This window comes from Bombus terrestris, chromosome 12 (assembly GCF_910591885.1).
Source record: "Bombus terrestris chromosome 12, iyBomTerr1.2, whole genome shotgun sequence".
NCBI classification, from domain to species: Eukaryota; Metazoa; Arthropoda; class Insecta; order Hymenoptera; family Apidae; genus Bombus; species Bombus terrestris.
The window spans coordinates 7,617,833-7,636,049 of record NC_063280.1 but is presented as its reverse complement, the minus strand read 5'-3'; the positions used below and the strand labels follow the sequence as shown (position 1 = coordinate 7,636,049).

Here is an 18,217-nt window from a genome sequence, read left to right as displayed (position 1 = left end):
TCTTTTCGGTAGAAATCAACTTGCTAAGCTCCGCTTTTATAATTTGTCTTCCTATCGTGATATTTTTTAATATCATAGCAGAATAATACACCATTGTTAGATTTATATACGTTGGATGTTTGAAACGATAAGAAAGTTGTATTCGCCGATATAATATGGCAACGAAATTGCAACATTCTAGTCACGTAATTTAATTAGGAATTTAATGCTTCGACTAAGTACGAAAGACGTATTACCTACGCCGGGTAAATTTGGATCGGTATAGCTCATTTCTTACTAAGCTGACATAATCCTGCACGTGAAGATAAATGTGAGGTATGTGCAGGAACTCGGCAAACAACAACTATATTCGCAGACATAACGTTTCTACGAAAACTGAAGTCAATTAAAAATGACATGCCTCTGATCTACGTCAGCAAGCAAGTCGCTTCTTCGAGCTACGTGTACGTCGTGGTCAAAGGGTGAATAAAGTCCATTTCAATTAAACCTTAAACGAACGGCCTATGATTGACAGCCGGGTCTACGTATTCTCTACTGTCCTTGAAAAGACTCAGAGTATTTATTTGACGATGCTCGTGGGTGAACGAAATGGACGATTCGGTGGATGGAAAATTTGGCCGAATGGCGACAAGGACGTTGAACGTTGGCGAGCGATTTCCGATTGGAAGAGGTTCCGGAGCGGCAGAAGTCGGTCGGCTTGTCGAGACAACGAAATTAGTGTGGAACAATTACAGAAACGAAAATGGCACGATCTTATTTTAGGTTCGCCGCGTATTGGACCATAATTACATAACCAGCCGCGGTTCCTACGAGAGGGAATGGAGCAAGGTTCGCCAACCGTTGCTCGCGTCCCTTGCCCGTGGAACATGATCGATCGATCATCGCGTTCGGCCCTTGATTGGCCCGAATGTTGCTAATCATCGGCGAGATAATAAATGTCCCGCGATGTTACCCGTCGGTTGGGGGTCGCAGTCGATGGATTGTCTTCGAGGTTCTAGCTGATATCGCATTTGGACATACGCCAACCACCTATTTTCGATCTTGAGAAAAACGCGTACCTTGAACGTTCCCAATAGGAGCATTGTGTATCGGGGAACTGGCTGATCGTTTGTTAAAACCTGCATCTTACGTGGGTCCTTCACTCAGCCGATAAGTGGAATCTGATGGATCCCGATCAGGATCACACGCGCAAATCGTGAATCGGAATTTTTGGAAACAGAAATGCTTGATTCGCGTTAATGTGGACGTTGCGGAGCAGAAATATGCGCGAAGTTACTCGGAAATTAATTATTCCGCCTCGTACGCCACCAATAATAATGAAATGAAAATGATGAAATTTCAGGGTTGTCCGAAAATACTGGCAGAACATGGTGATCTTAAAAAGCTCGTATCTGCCGCCTACGGGACCTTGAGTTGCTTCGACGTAATTCTATTTGAGGTCATTGAATTCTTGTGTCTTACATCATATTTAAAAAAGAGGCACCCCAGACCTGGCTATGAAACCATCTTAAAAAGAAGGAAGGAACGGCAATACCATCGGCATTCCACCTTGAAGAAAACCAGTATCTTTATTATTGCTCTATGAAACAATTAGCCATTTCAAGCTACGCTTATTCTCATATTTTCTACGCACAGATCGCAAGCAGAAGCACGAACGTAATTTATTCCAACGGGGAAATCTACACGAAGCAATCGCTTCCAAGTGGTAAAGTTCAACGCGAAGGATTTTCGCAATGGCGGCCGTGGTGTTCCGGTACCGGAAGTGGCTGGAGCGAACTACTACCTGGAGTAGTACCCTTTCGCGTAACTCTCGCGACGCAAATTTAAGGCTGATGAGTAGCAGGTAGGGCGAGCTGGTTCCCGAACCCAAGCGTGTGCTGGTGAAATTCGAAGGTTAAATGGAAAAAACTGCGACGAGAAGCGAACCGGGAGGCTGTGCGGCGGCCGCCGGGACCACTGGCTTCCGGCCAGAGTTTTCCCTCGTTCGGTGTCTCGCCGCCAGGTAGCGACGCCTACGGACTATTTAAAGGAATTTCGGCGAGGTTCGTCGCTTCGTTTCGTTGAGCAGCGCAGGCGTTGCCCTTTGAATGTTTGTTTGTTTTCGCCCTCGACCACCCTTCATGTAAAGAGGAAAGCAGAGGAACCAGAGGAAAGCGCGCGTTCTCACGGTACGATGTTCAGGGAGGAGTAGCGAGTCTGTAATCGGGATCGTCGCATCAACGGGGAGAGACAGGCCTCGCAAAAGTTCGCCGTAGTGTGACACACTCGCCGCCTTCTCTTTCGCTTACTTTACCTGTTTCCACGGTACTCTTCTACGCATTGTTCGTCGTACAACGCGAAAGAAACGCGCGGCCGATCGTAGAATCGCAAAGTGCGACCGGGACCCAGCCGCACCGGTGCCGATTTCCTTCGAGAAATCGATTCGGTGAGGAAACAACAGCCCGGAGCCAAGCACAAGAAGACGAAGCAAAGACGGTAAGTCTGCTTGCCGCGCGAGTACAACCAACAGGTGAACAGAGGAGTTTTCCCAGATATCCATAGTGTTTTTGTGACGACGATACATGTACACAGTGTGATACGAAAATCGACCGAATCGGTAGAAAAGAAAACGACGATCGGACGAGATCAGTGTTGTGTGACCGAAAAAAGCTGAAAGGGACTTAGCCGAGGGAGGCCGTGAATCGTTCTATTGTGGATCTCTTAACGAACAGCGTGAAAGATCGTACGCTGTTTTTCGTCGATGTCCAATGCTTCTCGAAAGAAATATGTGTGTTTGGTCGAATCGACGTACTCGATATGCTCCGTTCGGTGTACAGTGACAAAGATCTCGAAAGGGTCTTCCACTTGAACTTGGAAATTCGAGGGGATTTCGTTCCGGTAAAATCTATTTCGAAATTGTGGAAAATTCGATGGAATACGTTCGAGGATTAGGACCGCGCGAAGAATTTGATAAGTCAGTACTCGTAGATAGGATCGTACGAGAGGGATAAATTTAGGAACAATTTCTGCGCGGGTGAAGATACCGAAAGTTTCGAAAGGCGATCGTTCGTCATGTTATACGCTCGATTTCATGTTGTCATAGATATTTAGTGACGTATATCAAATCAGCGTCCAGCGAATGTTGCTTACTCGAAAGTGTATCACTAGCCTAAGTAGCCAGCCAAACTAACATAGCCTATGTTACTTCATCGAAGACGTGTCGATGTGGAGCTCACGTTACATACAAACACGACCTCTACTTGTTTGCCAACAAACGTACTACATTTCCTATCTTTATAGCTCGTCCACCGTGTTGCATCTCATCTTCAAATAGAAACTGTTCTGCCACGCCGCCAACCATCCCCGATATTATATCATCGTCGATCTATTACCTAACATAATTATGCTATTAACATATAAGCCTGTTTTAATTCAAATGATTCATCCTGTTTGCTCCATCCTTACGTACATCTTCGTAACTGTTAGAATCAGAACAAATTAAACCAATAACAGCTTCATTGATCCAAGGGTTAAGAAACTGCAATCAAGCCAGTCTCTTCGCAAAATCAAAATTATTTGAAAGTAGAGCAGTTAGCATATCGCGGAAAACTTGGCAAAAAATCATTATTGACAGAGGCGAGAAGAAAACGGAAGGAAACGGGAGAAAGAAAATAAGAACAGGGATAGAATCTGGTAGATAAGAAGAGGGATTCGGTGCGTAGAACAGGGACAGGGGTAGCTGGTGAGATAGAGACGAACGCAGCGGCTAAGGATGGGAGGGGTAGGGAAATCAGTGGCTGCTGGCCATCTCTGCCAAAATAATTAGGAAGTCGTCGTCAGAGACGTGCTAAAATGGTCCGCTGGGGCGCGCGCGATTTGGCCGGTTAGTCGCGTCCCGGGCGTTCGAGCGAGCTGATCGTCCGGACGGTGTTTCGGACCGGTTCCCAAGTGTTCCGCAGTCCTGTTCGACCAACCGTCTGTCCTCTTCGTCCGTTCATTTTGGCGCGCGACTTTCTTTCAAGTTTCCAATCGCGACTTTTGATCATGATCGTTGCTTGTTCAGGTTTCTTGTAGCCACAGGACGATCGAACGCATCAGCGTCAAAAGGATTGGTTGACAGCATTCCTTGAATATCTTCGTACGTTCGAATTGTAGATTTTTTAATCGAAACAGTAAGAGAGAGAGAGAGAGAGAGAAAGAGAGAGAGAGAGAAAGGGGGAAAGGAGTTGAAATTCGACGTCGAGGACCCGTTGGAATTTCTTTTTTCTTATCGTGTAAGATCAGGGGTTTCGGTTGTGGAACTTGTTCGGGTGAATAGGATTACAGGTCGAGTTCCGGAGACGCGGAGTCTGCCCGGTGACTGATTCCAACGGCCGTAACCCCGATCGAGTCTCCCGGCTAGTCACCGCTCTTCCATTCACACTTAAGTTTAGCGCTAACCTTGGCTTCGGCGTTTGCTGTACTGGTTGTGCGACCTTTGCACTCCATCCGAGTTTTAAGTCGCCGCGACGTTGACCTTGAGCGTACGACGATCCAATGACTTTTGGAAACTCGTCGTCGATACTGGCTTCGCGTGTGTTTCTTCCTATTAACGTGTCGTTCTAATAATCATAAACAATCAGAATTGTTTCTTCAAATTGTTTTGCTTCTTTTCTTCTTTTTGTTGGTATTTGAATCTACATATGTATATAAATGTTATAAATATGTGTATTCAAACGCATATATAGTCGAGCAACGTGAAACAAAATCGTTGACTGGAAGTTTCGGATTATCGTTGAGCAAATTGGTCGATATAAGTGTTTCCTCTTTTTTTCTTTCAAGTATTTATTTGAATTAGTAATAAAACCATACATTAGTAGTAGTTGCAGCTTCTGCGTCGTGAAAGCTTACTGGTTTATGATGTTTAAAATGATTCGATGTACTCGGTTCAGTTTAACGACTACCGCTGCTACGGTCCGATGAATTATTGTTACTGTAACAGTGAAAAGTTACAGGCCCAATTTTAGGCACGCGCGTGAACGTTGCATATTGTACATTTCGATACTGATATATTACATAACATCATCTCACTTGGCAAGACGAACGACAAATTGAACAAAGTTGACTCAGCGATCGATGAAATATCGATCTTTTATTCGTGATCGATTAAATGCAAGAAAGATTCGGATGCAAAACAAATCTATATTGTCGAGTCATCTTTCGTTAGGTTATATAACGGGTTTCAAAAATTTTATACAATCTACAGACACCCGGTTGCTTAGTTATATAACGAAACCACTTAACAATCATTCGGTGTCGATTCGATTACCTGGTCGCCGTATTTAATCGAACGAAAATTGTCGAACGGCGCGAAAATCAACGCTCCGTCGCGAATCATCGACCGAAGCGATGGAAATGAAATTATAAGAGCAATAGTTATATAACGAGAATATTAGCCATGTCCTTTGAATGTCTTAAAATACGCGCCAAGGAAATAGACTAGCAGAAGACTGAAAATAGCTGAGTGCGTCATACTTGACGAACGCTGTCCAGCCAATGGCGTCGCTCCACATGCTCGGTTCATTCGACTCGCACGCATTTTCATACTACACGGTGCGCCGCGCTGTGACGTGGATTTCGCGAAATACAAAAGTGAACGAACGACTCGTCTTCATAGAAATTCCATAGTTTGAAAAGTGAAGGGCTATTCATATGGAGTAATCGTAACGCGTTAATGAATCTCTATTAACTGGATATTTATGTTTATAATTACGTTTGCGTTGTAGACGGCGCGCGGGCAACTACGCTGCAACTTGTTAATGGCGCATTCCGCGAGGTGGCGCACGTGTGCAATGATTTGCCGTTCGCCGTGTCAGTCTTACGGAAGAGGAGGTTTGCTTAGCATTTAGGGGAAATATATCGTGAAGAAAATGACGAGCGTCTTAAATTTCTGTGCCCGCGTATCGTGATACGTCGTTAATCGGCCGTAGAACTTTTCATTTTAGTGCCCGGCAAGTTTGTTCGTGCCAGTTTGTTTCATTTTTTCTCTTCTTCGTCTGTCTCTCTCACTCCTTCCCTCCCTCTCATTCTCTTTCTCTCTCTCTCTCTCTCGCTGTGTGCTTGAGTGCATCTTAGGGACCTGTAGCTAACCTAAATATTCGACAGCCGTAACGTAATTTCTCTGTGACACGTCGCCAACGAATACTTCGTACTGGTCCCTGGTGAGTTTACTTCTGTTCTGTTATCGAACTTTGTACGTTTCGTGTCGAACGATCAGGGGAAATCACGGTGCGTACACCTTGAAAAGTTTCGTTCCACGACGGTTTAACCTGAAACGGTTTGGCTCGTAATTGCGAGCACGCGGTGATTTTTCCTCATCGCCTTTATCTAAGCTTCGCTCTCTGGGAATCCTTATTTCGACAAGTTTCTGCAAACTATGTATTCTTACGATTTTACGAAGTGTTTAGGATTTATCTGAAGGAGCATAGCTCTCCTTGGTTATATTTCAGCTTTGAAAACAATTGAAATTAAAGTGCATCGAAACGTCTGTCTTTGTAGAATCATTTTGTCGTCTGTCTGGTTACTTAATAATTTCTGCTGTTTTCAATAATTGGTTACACTTGTTATTTGCAGTTGATATTTATGCGATGAGCAGATCAGTTTATTTGTGCATGTTACAAAGAAAATGAATATTTATTTGAAAGAACAAATAATCTATAATTGATTGTCTGTTTGAATTACAGAAAATTGCAGTGTGAATGAACGTGGATAGTCACTGAACAGATAAAATTAGTGACTAATACAGGAGTAACCATGGAGGACGGTCATAGCAAAACAGTGGACGAGGTGGTAAATTTCTTTAATGTCGATTCTGACAAAGGATTATCTCTTGACCAAGTTAAGAGGAACCAGGAGAAATATGGTCTCAATGGTAAGTAACTTCTTGTTCCTTACAATTATTTTTATCTTAAGCTTCAATATTATTGGTTCGTACGTGCAATGGTCTTTGCTTTCACTACCTACAAACTTTACATATGTTACAAATCAATCTTACGTTTCTAGGATCAGATTAAATACTGTTTATTAAGTATTGTTTATTGTCCAAATGTAACAGACACACAAAATGGTAGCAGTAGCATAGTACTTGGTGGTAGCATAATATCCTATTTCTAGTATCCAATATATAAGTTAGATAAAAGAAGATTTGAATCTCATATTTATTACAATATCTGTCATATATAAAGAATTTGTAAAACGAAAAGAGTTTGAAGATACAAATTTGGGGGCCATGCTACACGGTAAAAGTTCAGCGTATCGCGAAGTTATTTACTGGACTTTGTCGAGCAGCGCGGTAAAAGCATAGTGACTATCTAACTGGATGCTAGCTGCTAGAGCATTGGTTCGTGCACGACGCGCGATGCTTATCCCCACCATGCACGGTTCCACTGCTAGTCCTTTGGTACACGTGTTCGAAGTTTCCTCAATGACCCGCATCGGTAAAATGCCCTGAATCATTCTGCTGCTTCTGAACGTCAGTATTATACCTTTATGAGGGTGTCTTTCATCCAATATAACGTAGTTATTCATTTAATCACTTTGAAGCTACCAAAAGCACAGACATTTCTGAATGCTATTTTACATAAGAACACCAAATATTTCTATGCTATATTATACAGATTCATGGCAAGTATATCTTAGATCATTCTTTTTACGAGGTAACACATTTGCAGGATATTAAAAATAGCACTCTCGAAAGTAGCTTTCCCGTGTTCTAAAAAATATTTAAACGTTTTCATTTAGATGGCATTACTTTAAATTCCATTATTACATGTATTCTCGATTTATTGAAATCACAATCGTTGACAATGTATGTATATATACGAAGAGAAAGAAGAATGGTCGACAATAGCATCGTACGATAACGTCGGAATTAAGTACCCGATAAAAATTCGATAAGCTATTGGTAATGTTCGTTTGCCTTATGAAACGATTCTCTATATGAATTTCCAATTCCAATTCCAATTTCAATTTCATTCTTCGTTCAGTTAAAAGATACGTTCTTTGGTTTACTCCTGTTTTTTTTCTTTTTTTTAGCTAACAATCGACGTTAAAATTGAAAGGAAACGAGAAGAACTAAGCAAGGTTGTTCGTAGCTCGACGTCGTATTTGAAAATAATAATAGGTCGTGGATTGTCAATAATGGCCTTGAATCATTAGTATCGTGGCATTCACGGACGACCAGTCGGAAGATATGCGTTGCACCTTTTCTGAAGCAGCCGGGAATACCTGCGGGTTGACGTAAAATCGATCCGAGACGCGTTTAACGTACGATCACGCGCAATTTAACGCGGTTTTCATATTGAAAACGTCTCGTCTATGAAAATTACAATATTTATCGAAAGAGAGTACGACCTACTTCGCTAATATTTCATTTGTCGTCCATTTCAATCACTGAATCGGTCGAATGTCTGTGATCCTTTATTAATTTTTCGTTAGCGCGATGGTCTGTATTCTCCCCACGTGTTCTTTTATTTTTCTATTTGAAATCTCGCGAATTCGTTGAATTCGGAACGACGTGAAAAAGCGAATAGACTGATGTTACCGTTGGAAAATCGATTACATGGATTGTTTAGTGGTTGCCTTTTATTACCTTGGATAGTGTCCCTGCGCTCCAATTAGAGAAAGAACGTGGAAGTAACGTGAATCGTACGGGGACAATAAGTATTGATTACGTAATTTCAGTTAAACATATTTTCTCCGAACAACCGAGTTATCCTACGTTTTTAAAATTATGTTTCCATTTATATAATTACGCGTGCATTCAATTTTCACAGCGAATTCTCCATCAAATCGCGTGTAAAAAATATATCGGAGAGAACATTTTAATGCTTTCAGTTTGAAATACTTTCTGCTACAAAGACCATTCTCAACGCTTTTTCACTTTCGATACGCGTTCTATCTGTCGTATATTACTTCGATAATGTATCCAGTTAAACGTTATATTCAATGACACAACACTGTCACGGACATCGAATGCATACAAGTGTCCTTAATCCATAGCGAGGATTTTCTCTGAATGGTCGTGAAAAGGTTAAGAGGTTCGCAACAACGTGACACGTACACCTGTTGTCTCCGTCACGAACACTTTCCAATTCGATATCGAAACCAGTTAACGCGCCATCGAGCCGATTCTACGATCATGAATGAGTTCACGGCCGGCGAAATACGCTTGGATCACGCTCGCGAGACACGCAAAGAAGAACCGTTACGAGGATGAAACAGCCTTTTCTCTTTTCGTTATCGCGGTGCCAAATTAATCGTGCCGAGCAATCGCACGTGGCATTCATCGTTTATTTTCCCAGAACGCTCGTTTAGTTGGCTAAACATCGAGTACCAGATATTCTTCTCGCGCTCCTCGAGCGGGCTACGCTGATAAATATAATCACGGCGATTTACGCGATCTAAAAACGATCTCGATCGTACGAGAACTCGATAAAACGCAGATAACGATTTGCATTTTACACGTATCTTCGGTAGCTTTGAAAGTCCATCGGACAATCTGTCGTCGCCGTGACGAATGCGAGCTCTTGCAGCAAATCGTGATCTGAAAATCCTAGTGGCGTAAATCAAGATGTAGAAAATTTGAATTCACTCACGTATACTTCCGTCTATAAATATTAGAGCATCTGGTTTTATATAAAACGCGATAAATGGCTCCGGTTGATTTAGGGAAGCGATTAATCAATTAGAACGCTGTGTTTTGTATAAGCAAACGCTCCAGAAATTTTTCCAAATTATTTGCACGAGTCAGCACTATTCCGCATGGGCAGAGATTAGTAGGTATAATAAAATGCACATGACGAATTAACGATCAAACGCATGGCCTTCGCGATTTTACTCTTATTATAAATCTGTTGAACGAGTCAAACGAAAAACCGAGGGAAGTACATTTGTAATTTCTACTAAATAAAAGCGAATACGATAGACGAATTAATAATAAGAATATGAAAATTGAAAGCAATAATTGATGAACGTAGTGGATAGAAAAATGAGACTTTAGTCTAACATTGAACATGCAAACTTTATTTATGTAGGGTGGAGTTAGAGCTTCTGTCTTAATTTCACATAGATAATCTTTGAAGGTTCTATAAATATCTTGATGTTTATGAACGATGGCGTCTATCAATTCTTACGAATATCGCTGCTTTAGTTTCATAATTCAATTATAGCTTTAGCCTTTCACGTGGTAAGTTTTTATGATTCAATACAAGTAGAATGAATTTTCCTAATAATAAATGTAGAACGTTATTTACTACAGCGCTATAGATATTTTTATGAAAATAACAGTGAACTATCTTGCGCTACTATCTGATTGCCAATTGGCCATTGACGCGCGTGTACGATCGTATCTAACGTCTTTGGGAAAAGTCAGCGATTATCGCATTATCAGTGGTGTTGTTTCGCGACCATGATCGTTCATTCTTAATGACGTAGATATTTTCCAATTTGCATTCTGCGAGTCAGAACTTTGCTGATTCCGGTGGTCGTCGAGGTTCGTGATGTATAAACTTGTCGGCTGTGAACGTGCAATATCGTGGAATTTGTTTATTTCGTATTACGGTTGCGCTGGGTTTAATTCCGATCGAGAGTTCTTCGAAATTATCGTATTATCCGCAGCGACGGAATTTTTCTGAAAGTTTCGAAGAATTCGTGGCGGAGTGGAAGAAGCTTTTAAATATTTGATTCTGGGACGTGGAGCCAAGCGTTGCACAGTTTGTTCGTAAGAGTAAAAATAATCTGTAAAAATTCCATTCTCCGCATTTCTTGATTTAAATTCTACGACCGAGCTACAATAGTTGCGTATCGTTTCTCGTTTCCCGCGGTTATACTTTAACAAATAAGGAATTCCCTCGCATAAACAATATCATAGTCGTTAACGCGCAACTATCTCGAAGATAGCAAGATTGTTACTTACATAATCATTCTTTATCGATCATCAAACAATTGACGAACCTGCGCTGGTTTCCCATTTTAGAGGAAAATAAACTTCATTGCACGTTTAAAACAACGGTAAATTATTCCTTCGTGATTGCGTTTAACGCGTAAACGTTATATCGAGTCGTCGAATCCATTTTAAAGCAATATAAATATCCTGTCGTATTTAGAACTACAGCAAATTATTCTTTGATGATTGCACTTACCGCATCTAAAGGGTATATTTAACCCTCGTAAATCCTCGAATTTTTATGCTCCGATTTCGCTCTCGTTTCGACAAACGAAAAGGCCCTTAGTGTTTTACGCGATACTTTAGCACGGAATAATCCATTTCGCGATGTATCGTCCGAATGACCGGCAAAGTACAAATGTTGGCGGTCTGAAAGACGAAATGGAAACACCGAAACTAGCGTCTCGTTACCGTTAGAATTTATAGTTTCGCGCTTACGAGCCCACGAATCACGGGGTAAATCCACGATCTTCGACCAGACGACCGCCAATTCGAGCGTTACGATCGTCGATTACGAATCCTACGCAAAATAGACGATTTCGCGCCGCCAAGTATCATCTTTCGTTTACGAAAATAAAGCACGTATCTGCAGAGAGGGACAGGCTCGGCTGGTCGGAGGTCCATTTCTCTTGGGTTTTGGTCGTTTAGAAGGCGGTTTCTATAATTGTTGAACGACGGCATTCTAATTCGTCCATCGTCCAAGAAACGTTAGGATCCGGCGCATTAATCGAACAGACAAGGCTACACACGGTTTCGTTACGTTGCTTGCACAACGGTCCTTCATAGTTGCGAAGAACCCGCTGCGACTGGAAAACGTTGAACGCTAAAATTGGATCTCGTGCATTCGAATTCCGGGATTAATTCGATTCGATTAGCCGGAATTCTTTCGTGGCTGATCTCATTTTCCTCGAATGCCATCGCGTTGGTTATTTATACCAATTATGAAATGCATCGGAAATGATCGAACGCGAATCGCTTCAGCTACGCAGATTGTCCGTTATCTGCTACAGGTTACAGAGATCTTTTCATTTTTCTCATTATGATTATTTATTTTCATTTGTTTGCTTGTTCGCGTGTTTCCATATTCGAATATTGGCTGGTTCGTACGCGAACGACGTACAGTGGAATTCTATTTATTTAATCTGTTGGAAGATGAACAGTTTGTACAATAAGATCTTGTTGATTCTTATAATCCATGATTTCTCGTCTGTAACATACTGTAGATTATTAATAGATGAATGGGATCAAACAATTAATTTCTTAGAGTCTTCGACAGCAGAGCTAAAAATAGGAAATTTCTTAGCTACAGGACACTCGACGTTCTCGTACGTTTCGTTTGAAAGGATCTGTTCGAAATCACGAGACTTCGCGGATCCTCTTGTTGCACGTGCGACCCACATCGATTATCGCGGAAACTCGATAAACAATATCGCGACCGGGGTTAACACACCGTGTTACGCTCGAACATTATCGGCTATTGTCTCTGGATTCGCTTTTCCGATCGTTTAATTGCACCATTCCGACTTTGCGCGATCGTATAAGCGATCTTCCGTTCTCGCCAATGTTGCAATTGCAACGCGTGAAAACGTGAATTCGTCTTTTCGCTTTTTCTCACTTCGAGCATAGCTTACACGAATTAAGAAGAATTATCCCTTTCCTCGCGATAATTCCTTCTCCTATCTAGCATTTTCTCATTTATCGAGACACGTTCAAATATATGTGAAGTGTTCCCTGGTTTTTATCTTTTAAGCGAGATTCTTATTCTTCTTAGGCTGTTACGAGATTTAAATTTAAATTGAACTTCGTTTTCCTCGGGTGTCTCGCGGTGAAAATAAAAGTCGTATGAGAGGGAAATTTTAACTAAGCGCAAGCGACAGAGCACGTGGCGTTTCGTCATCGTATGGTAAAATCTATTTTGCCTCTTTTTCCAACTTCATCGACGAAGTAATGTGAAACTAAGAAAGTCAATAGAAACGGATTTATTATGTAGCCTCGTGTGATCTTCGCTTATGAAGAATATACAACGCGTGTATACGCTTCGCGCTTCGTTTATTCCGTTCCAGAAATATTCGAAGACGGACGTCGACACGGAGGTGCTCGCAAACGAGTCGTTTCTCGCATCGGTTGCCGCGTTACGAGCGGTTTTTAATTCGCGATTGAAAGCGCGCCAACGTGGCGACAGTAAACTCGCCAAGGTACGATGCAAATAAGTCTCAACCGTCTCTTCACGAAAGGATAAATTGCAGCCTGGATCTCGCGCAGGCTAGCGAAATAACGTGCGTATAACAGGTCGCGATATTCGCTTTGTTCGATGGTAAATCGATCGTGTTAAGTGTCGGAGGATCGTTCGTCAAAATCTGAAATCGCTGGGGCCGCTGCGTTGCGAAGCTTTTAATTAAAAGGACTTTGTTTCGCGTGCGTTTAAATCTCAGGCCTATTTTTAGTTTAATTCGTGTAATTTTTAACACACACATGTTAATTTCGTATATGGTTGTGTCGCAGAACCAAACACGCGTTATAGGTGAAGCAATCATCGTTCAATTTGCGCAGTCAAATTTTATTCTCGATTCAATATCAATGCCACGAACGTATTAATTTCTTTTATTTCTTGACAGATGTTAGAAAATACTCGAAGGTTACAGCACTTTACTGCCACGTTGGTCATTAGTGAACCTTTTACAATTGTAAAAATTGAATAAAAATTAACAGTTAGGGTATATTGAATATAACCGATAAATAGAAGACACTTTGAAATAAAAAGTACTCCATCGGAACAATTAAACATTTTTATTAGAACATCAATAAAAAAAAAAAAAAGAAAAAAAAAAGGAACAAGTGTTGCATCTAACGGTGCACCGTGTTAAAAGACTGTGGCGTTCTGAGTGAAACATGTGATTTCGGCGTGGCAGTCAAAGTGTTAAGACATTAGCCGAGCTTAATGTAGCAGATGACTTCTTTAAAAAAAATTTATGGACGCATTATGATTCGAAGCTTTTAGACGATAAGACACGTTCCACTTGGAAGATATTTTCTATTATACATAGAGTCATTTTCCGGATTATATTACAGTCTGTATAATATACGATAAATATTTATAGGAAGAAAAGAGGAGAAACCGAATAGGACTTTCTCTATTGGAGTCGATAGGGAAATTATTAATTAAGAAATGTGATAAAAAAAGGATACCAAAAATGTAAAATTTATTTTTAATATTCAAACAGCTGAATGAATCTAGGAACGTAATTTAATGCTTCCTTTTATCGCGTATCCTTGCGTGGCACGTGCGCATTCGCCAGATAACGAAATTACGCTTCAAATAGAACCGAACGGCCTTTAAATCTACGACCATGCTACGTGCCGCAGCGTAAATATTAATTAACTATGTTTTCCGATGGTGCAAAATCGTTAAACGTATCCGTGGTCGCGTTCTCGTTCAACGAGTTCCGTCGTGTCGATCTTGTAGCACTACGTTTGCAATTCTATCCGCCTTTCGTCTAATTCTCGTAATGCTACGTTTAAGTATGCTAACGATGCTAATGGTCTTGTTACTGGCAAAATTATTGATTTTATCGTACTTGAAATTGTTAAAATATTTCCACCGTGTATTCTCTAATTTTTTAATCTTTGGAACATAAACGTAATTTATGATGCTGTCATGTATAATCCTGACATCAATTTTACAAATTGATATCGTTCTAATATTTCTCTAAGGCAAACGTTCCTATAATTTACGAATATCTTCAAAGCTGTATCTTTATTCGGCTAATAGCGTGACGATCGATAAATAAAAATGTGTTATTTTCGATCAGCGAGCATTTCTTTTAGATTATGATCACGGGTATAATTACGATCATTTGTGTCGTAAGGTTGAACGAGTTGCAAACATTTTAATTAATTAATTGATTTAATCGTGTCCGTTTCGCGACCTTTAAAGCCTGGATATTATTTGTTCTATCACTGCTTATGTGTTAGCGTTTCAATTGCAGATTAAATATCTTTTTGTCGTTCCATTGTCCATGTGGTTTTACGTGAGATGGATACGAAATAGCGATAATTCGTATAGAAATGGAATAATAGGAAGATAACGAAGATTAAATCGGACGGTATTTTAACACCTTTCGTATCTCGTAGGCGACGACTGACTCGCGGTAATCGACGCAAATACGGCTTCATATCGAGGAACTTGGGATTTAAAACATTTCTTTTTTCTTCTTTTTATTGGAAAATAAAGATATTTTAACCGTATTATTCTGCTTTCAATGAAACGCGCGTAAAAATGGGCGGAAACGTTTGGAACGCATTAGGATTGTTATTTTTCTTCAATTAAGTATACTCCGGTATATATTTCTCTTATTCTAATTTAAAATTTTACTTTTCCCAAACTGTTTACTGTTTCTGGAATCTATCAAGCGGATCGCAGTTTAGAACCGGGCTTATGGTATTTTTTTCTTACACCACGGGTCGTAATCTTTCCCTTTGTTTAGAACGAAATGAAATATTTATCTCGCGTATTATTGCCATTCCCAACGATATTTATTTACACCTTTTCGGCTTTTCTTCTTTTTCTTCCCAAGTGAATACCTTTCTATTTACTCGATTCGATGTATATTTTCGCTGAGTCCATCGGAAACCGCAACACGCTGCGATACTGTCGATTTTTGCGACCGCAGCGATTGCGTACGAAACGAACGCACAGCGTCGTCGGAATGAAAAATAAGTTCAAGGTCTATTAGCTCCGTACAAAGCCAGATGCAGACGTTGTGCAACTTTGCAAAGCAGGAAACAGCAATTATAACGTTTCGTGAAACACGCAGTTTTTCTTTGTTCGGCGAAAACGCTCAGGGAAACGCTCGATTGTTTGGGAAAGCGACGATAGTTGTTTTCGTAGAACGAGTCCATTCACACTTTCGTAGACAACGGACGATAGAAAACGAGAAATCATTGGTCGGTCGTCTTAAAATTCTCAAACTTTTCTGTCGAAATACTCACACGAGTTTTACAAACGTTATAATCTCAAGCTTTTCATCGTTATCCCATTAAAGACGAAAATTGCGGAAAAGTAATATTCTATTCGCGATATTCTTCTAGGCAATTACTTTACAAAAGAAATTCCACTAATTTCCTCGATATTATTATCACTGATAATCTTTTTTCATAATTCTATCGAATTTGAAGAATTTTATAACACTGTGACAGACTGTAATTTTTGAAATTGTGCAACTTCTGTGCGTCTGGAAACGAAACAACGTCGTGCTTACCTTTTTAATGACGTTGACAGAATTTTTACACGTAATTTCACCGCTTAGCATTTTTTAGTCGACTGCATGGGAATCGAACAATTTTTCTCCGATAGAATTTTCTTTGAATATCGCTCGATGCTTCCGTTCGATGAAATCCTTTCTGAACATCGTTGACGTCATCGAGATGGAGATTTCACTTGAAACGATAACAGATTTCTTTGAAATAAAGCGGGTCTTCTAAAATCCATGCCCAGAGTCGATGAATCATTCTCGTAGAATTTTCTTTCACTGTACCGAGAAGTCTGCCAGTCATTGGGTGCACGGTACATTGACTTGCAATTACTTTCGCCATTAATCGAAACTGATCGTTCGATCAATTACCTTTTGGTAATGTATCTGTATCGTGTAATTAAGTTATTATTTACGCGACAGGTAAATAATATTTACGCGGAGGCTATTCGCTACTATAAAACCTGGTCGCGATAAAAACAGCTTACCTCGAAGCAATTTGATTAAAAATTGAACTACTTACCTTGGCGAGAAGCGAGGAAATATGGACAAAAAAAAAAGAGCGTGAAACACGAAAGTTATAAAGAGGTTGCAGCGAAATAAAGAAGAGCGGCAGAAGCTATAAAAAAAAAAAAAAAGAAGAAGAAGAAACTATAAGACACGAGAAGAAGCAAAGCGCGCTGTAATAAAAGAATTGGGGGGATGCGACAAATATAAACAACTATAAACACTGTAATAAACGTAGAGCTTAAAAGTAGCTATAAAAAATATTTTTAAAGAATTGTACATTTTTAAAAAATCGTAAAATGTTCGTAAAAAATAGTGTTTAAGACCATTGGGACATCTGACACTAACCTTACAAGGCCCGGTCGAACGATCGGTTTCAAAATTTAATTAAAAATTCTACATTACTTGTTGTTCCTTTCGTTCGTCTAACTTTATTATAAATTCTTATATTACCTGATTAATCAATTTTTTTTCTTAATTTTTGTTAGTACAAGAATATACATAAAGTTGGACGAGGGAAAGGAAATAACGATGAACGTACAATTTTAAATTAAATTTCGAAACCGGTCTGGTCGTATTACTGTTCATATTCCCAAAAAGTATAGCGTTTCGAGGAAATTCACACCGACGAAGGTAAAATTGATTATATTTCATCCACCAACTACTATGATTCTTCTCCGAGGTTTCCCGATGACTCGAATCGTCGATTTGTTAATTTCTCTCTTTTTCCACGACGAATGGAATTAATTCCCGTCAAACTCGCGTCACTTGAAAATAATCTACTCGCGTATCCGTATACATATCGTTAAAATACTATTCCATTTACCGATCTCTATGCTTTGACGCTCCATTGCTAATATCGTTGTGCCTCGATATCGAGCGTTCAAATTGTTTCCATAATTCCTTTCTATTTTTCAAATGAAAAGCCAGATTGCGTTCGTTCGCATTATTTCCTTGTCAGAGGCGAAGGAAATTGCTGTTATGGGGGGTTAACGTTCCACGAATACACGTGGCGACACAGTTAATTACGGGATTGTCTCAATCAACGGTGGATAGTCACGAGATCGGCGTGTAATTTCATCGTTCGATCGAGTTTATTATGCTTGAAAACACGCTCACAGGGAACGTTCCACGTTTTTCACGAGATCGCTGTTTGATTATACAGCGGTGGATCCAGCAACTTCTTTTTTCGTGGCTATCTTAATGCGTAGTAAAAGGCTTTAGAAACTCGCTAGCGCCATATCTCCAGTCTTATCTCGAAGATACTAATCTTCCTTCTTCTTTTTTTAATTATTTAATTTGTACTTTAAAATTTGTCCAGCTGAACATTTGGTAAATTTTTCCAACTTAATTGCTAAATAACACGTGGTTGGTTACTCCTAGTGGGATACCATCTTCGGGAAGATTCCAATCTGATGGACGTTTTTTAATCAGTAGATGTACGTACCGATACCATCGTAAATTATCTGCCGCGAGTCGAACGTCGAACGAATTCGTT

At 40.2% G+C, this 18,217-nt stretch overlaps 1 protein-coding gene across 3 annotated transcripts in view; it reads left to right on the top strand.

Annotated features, from left to right (window-relative positions):
* Positions 1–2,044: 2,044 nt before the first annotated feature.
* Positions 2,045–18,217, top strand: part of LOC100642652 (calcium-transporting ATPase sarcoplasmic/endoplasmic reticulum type) — a 55,116-nt gene continuing 38,943 nt past the window's right edge. For 2 of the 3 annotated variants that reach the window (XR_007225984.1, XM_020865924.2), the window contains exons 1-2: positions 2,045–2,475; positions 6,702–6,889. Coding sequence is in view for 1 of the 3 variants with exons in the window: in XM_020865924.2 (XP_020721583.1) it covers positions 6,772–6,889 (118 nt within the window). In the remaining 2 variants the exon portion in view is untranslated. Of the gene's footprint in view, positions 2,476–3,875; positions 4,118–6,123; positions 6,180–6,701; positions 6,890–18,217 lie in introns of those variants that run through there. The other variant, XR_007225985.1, reaches the window with a different exon arrangement.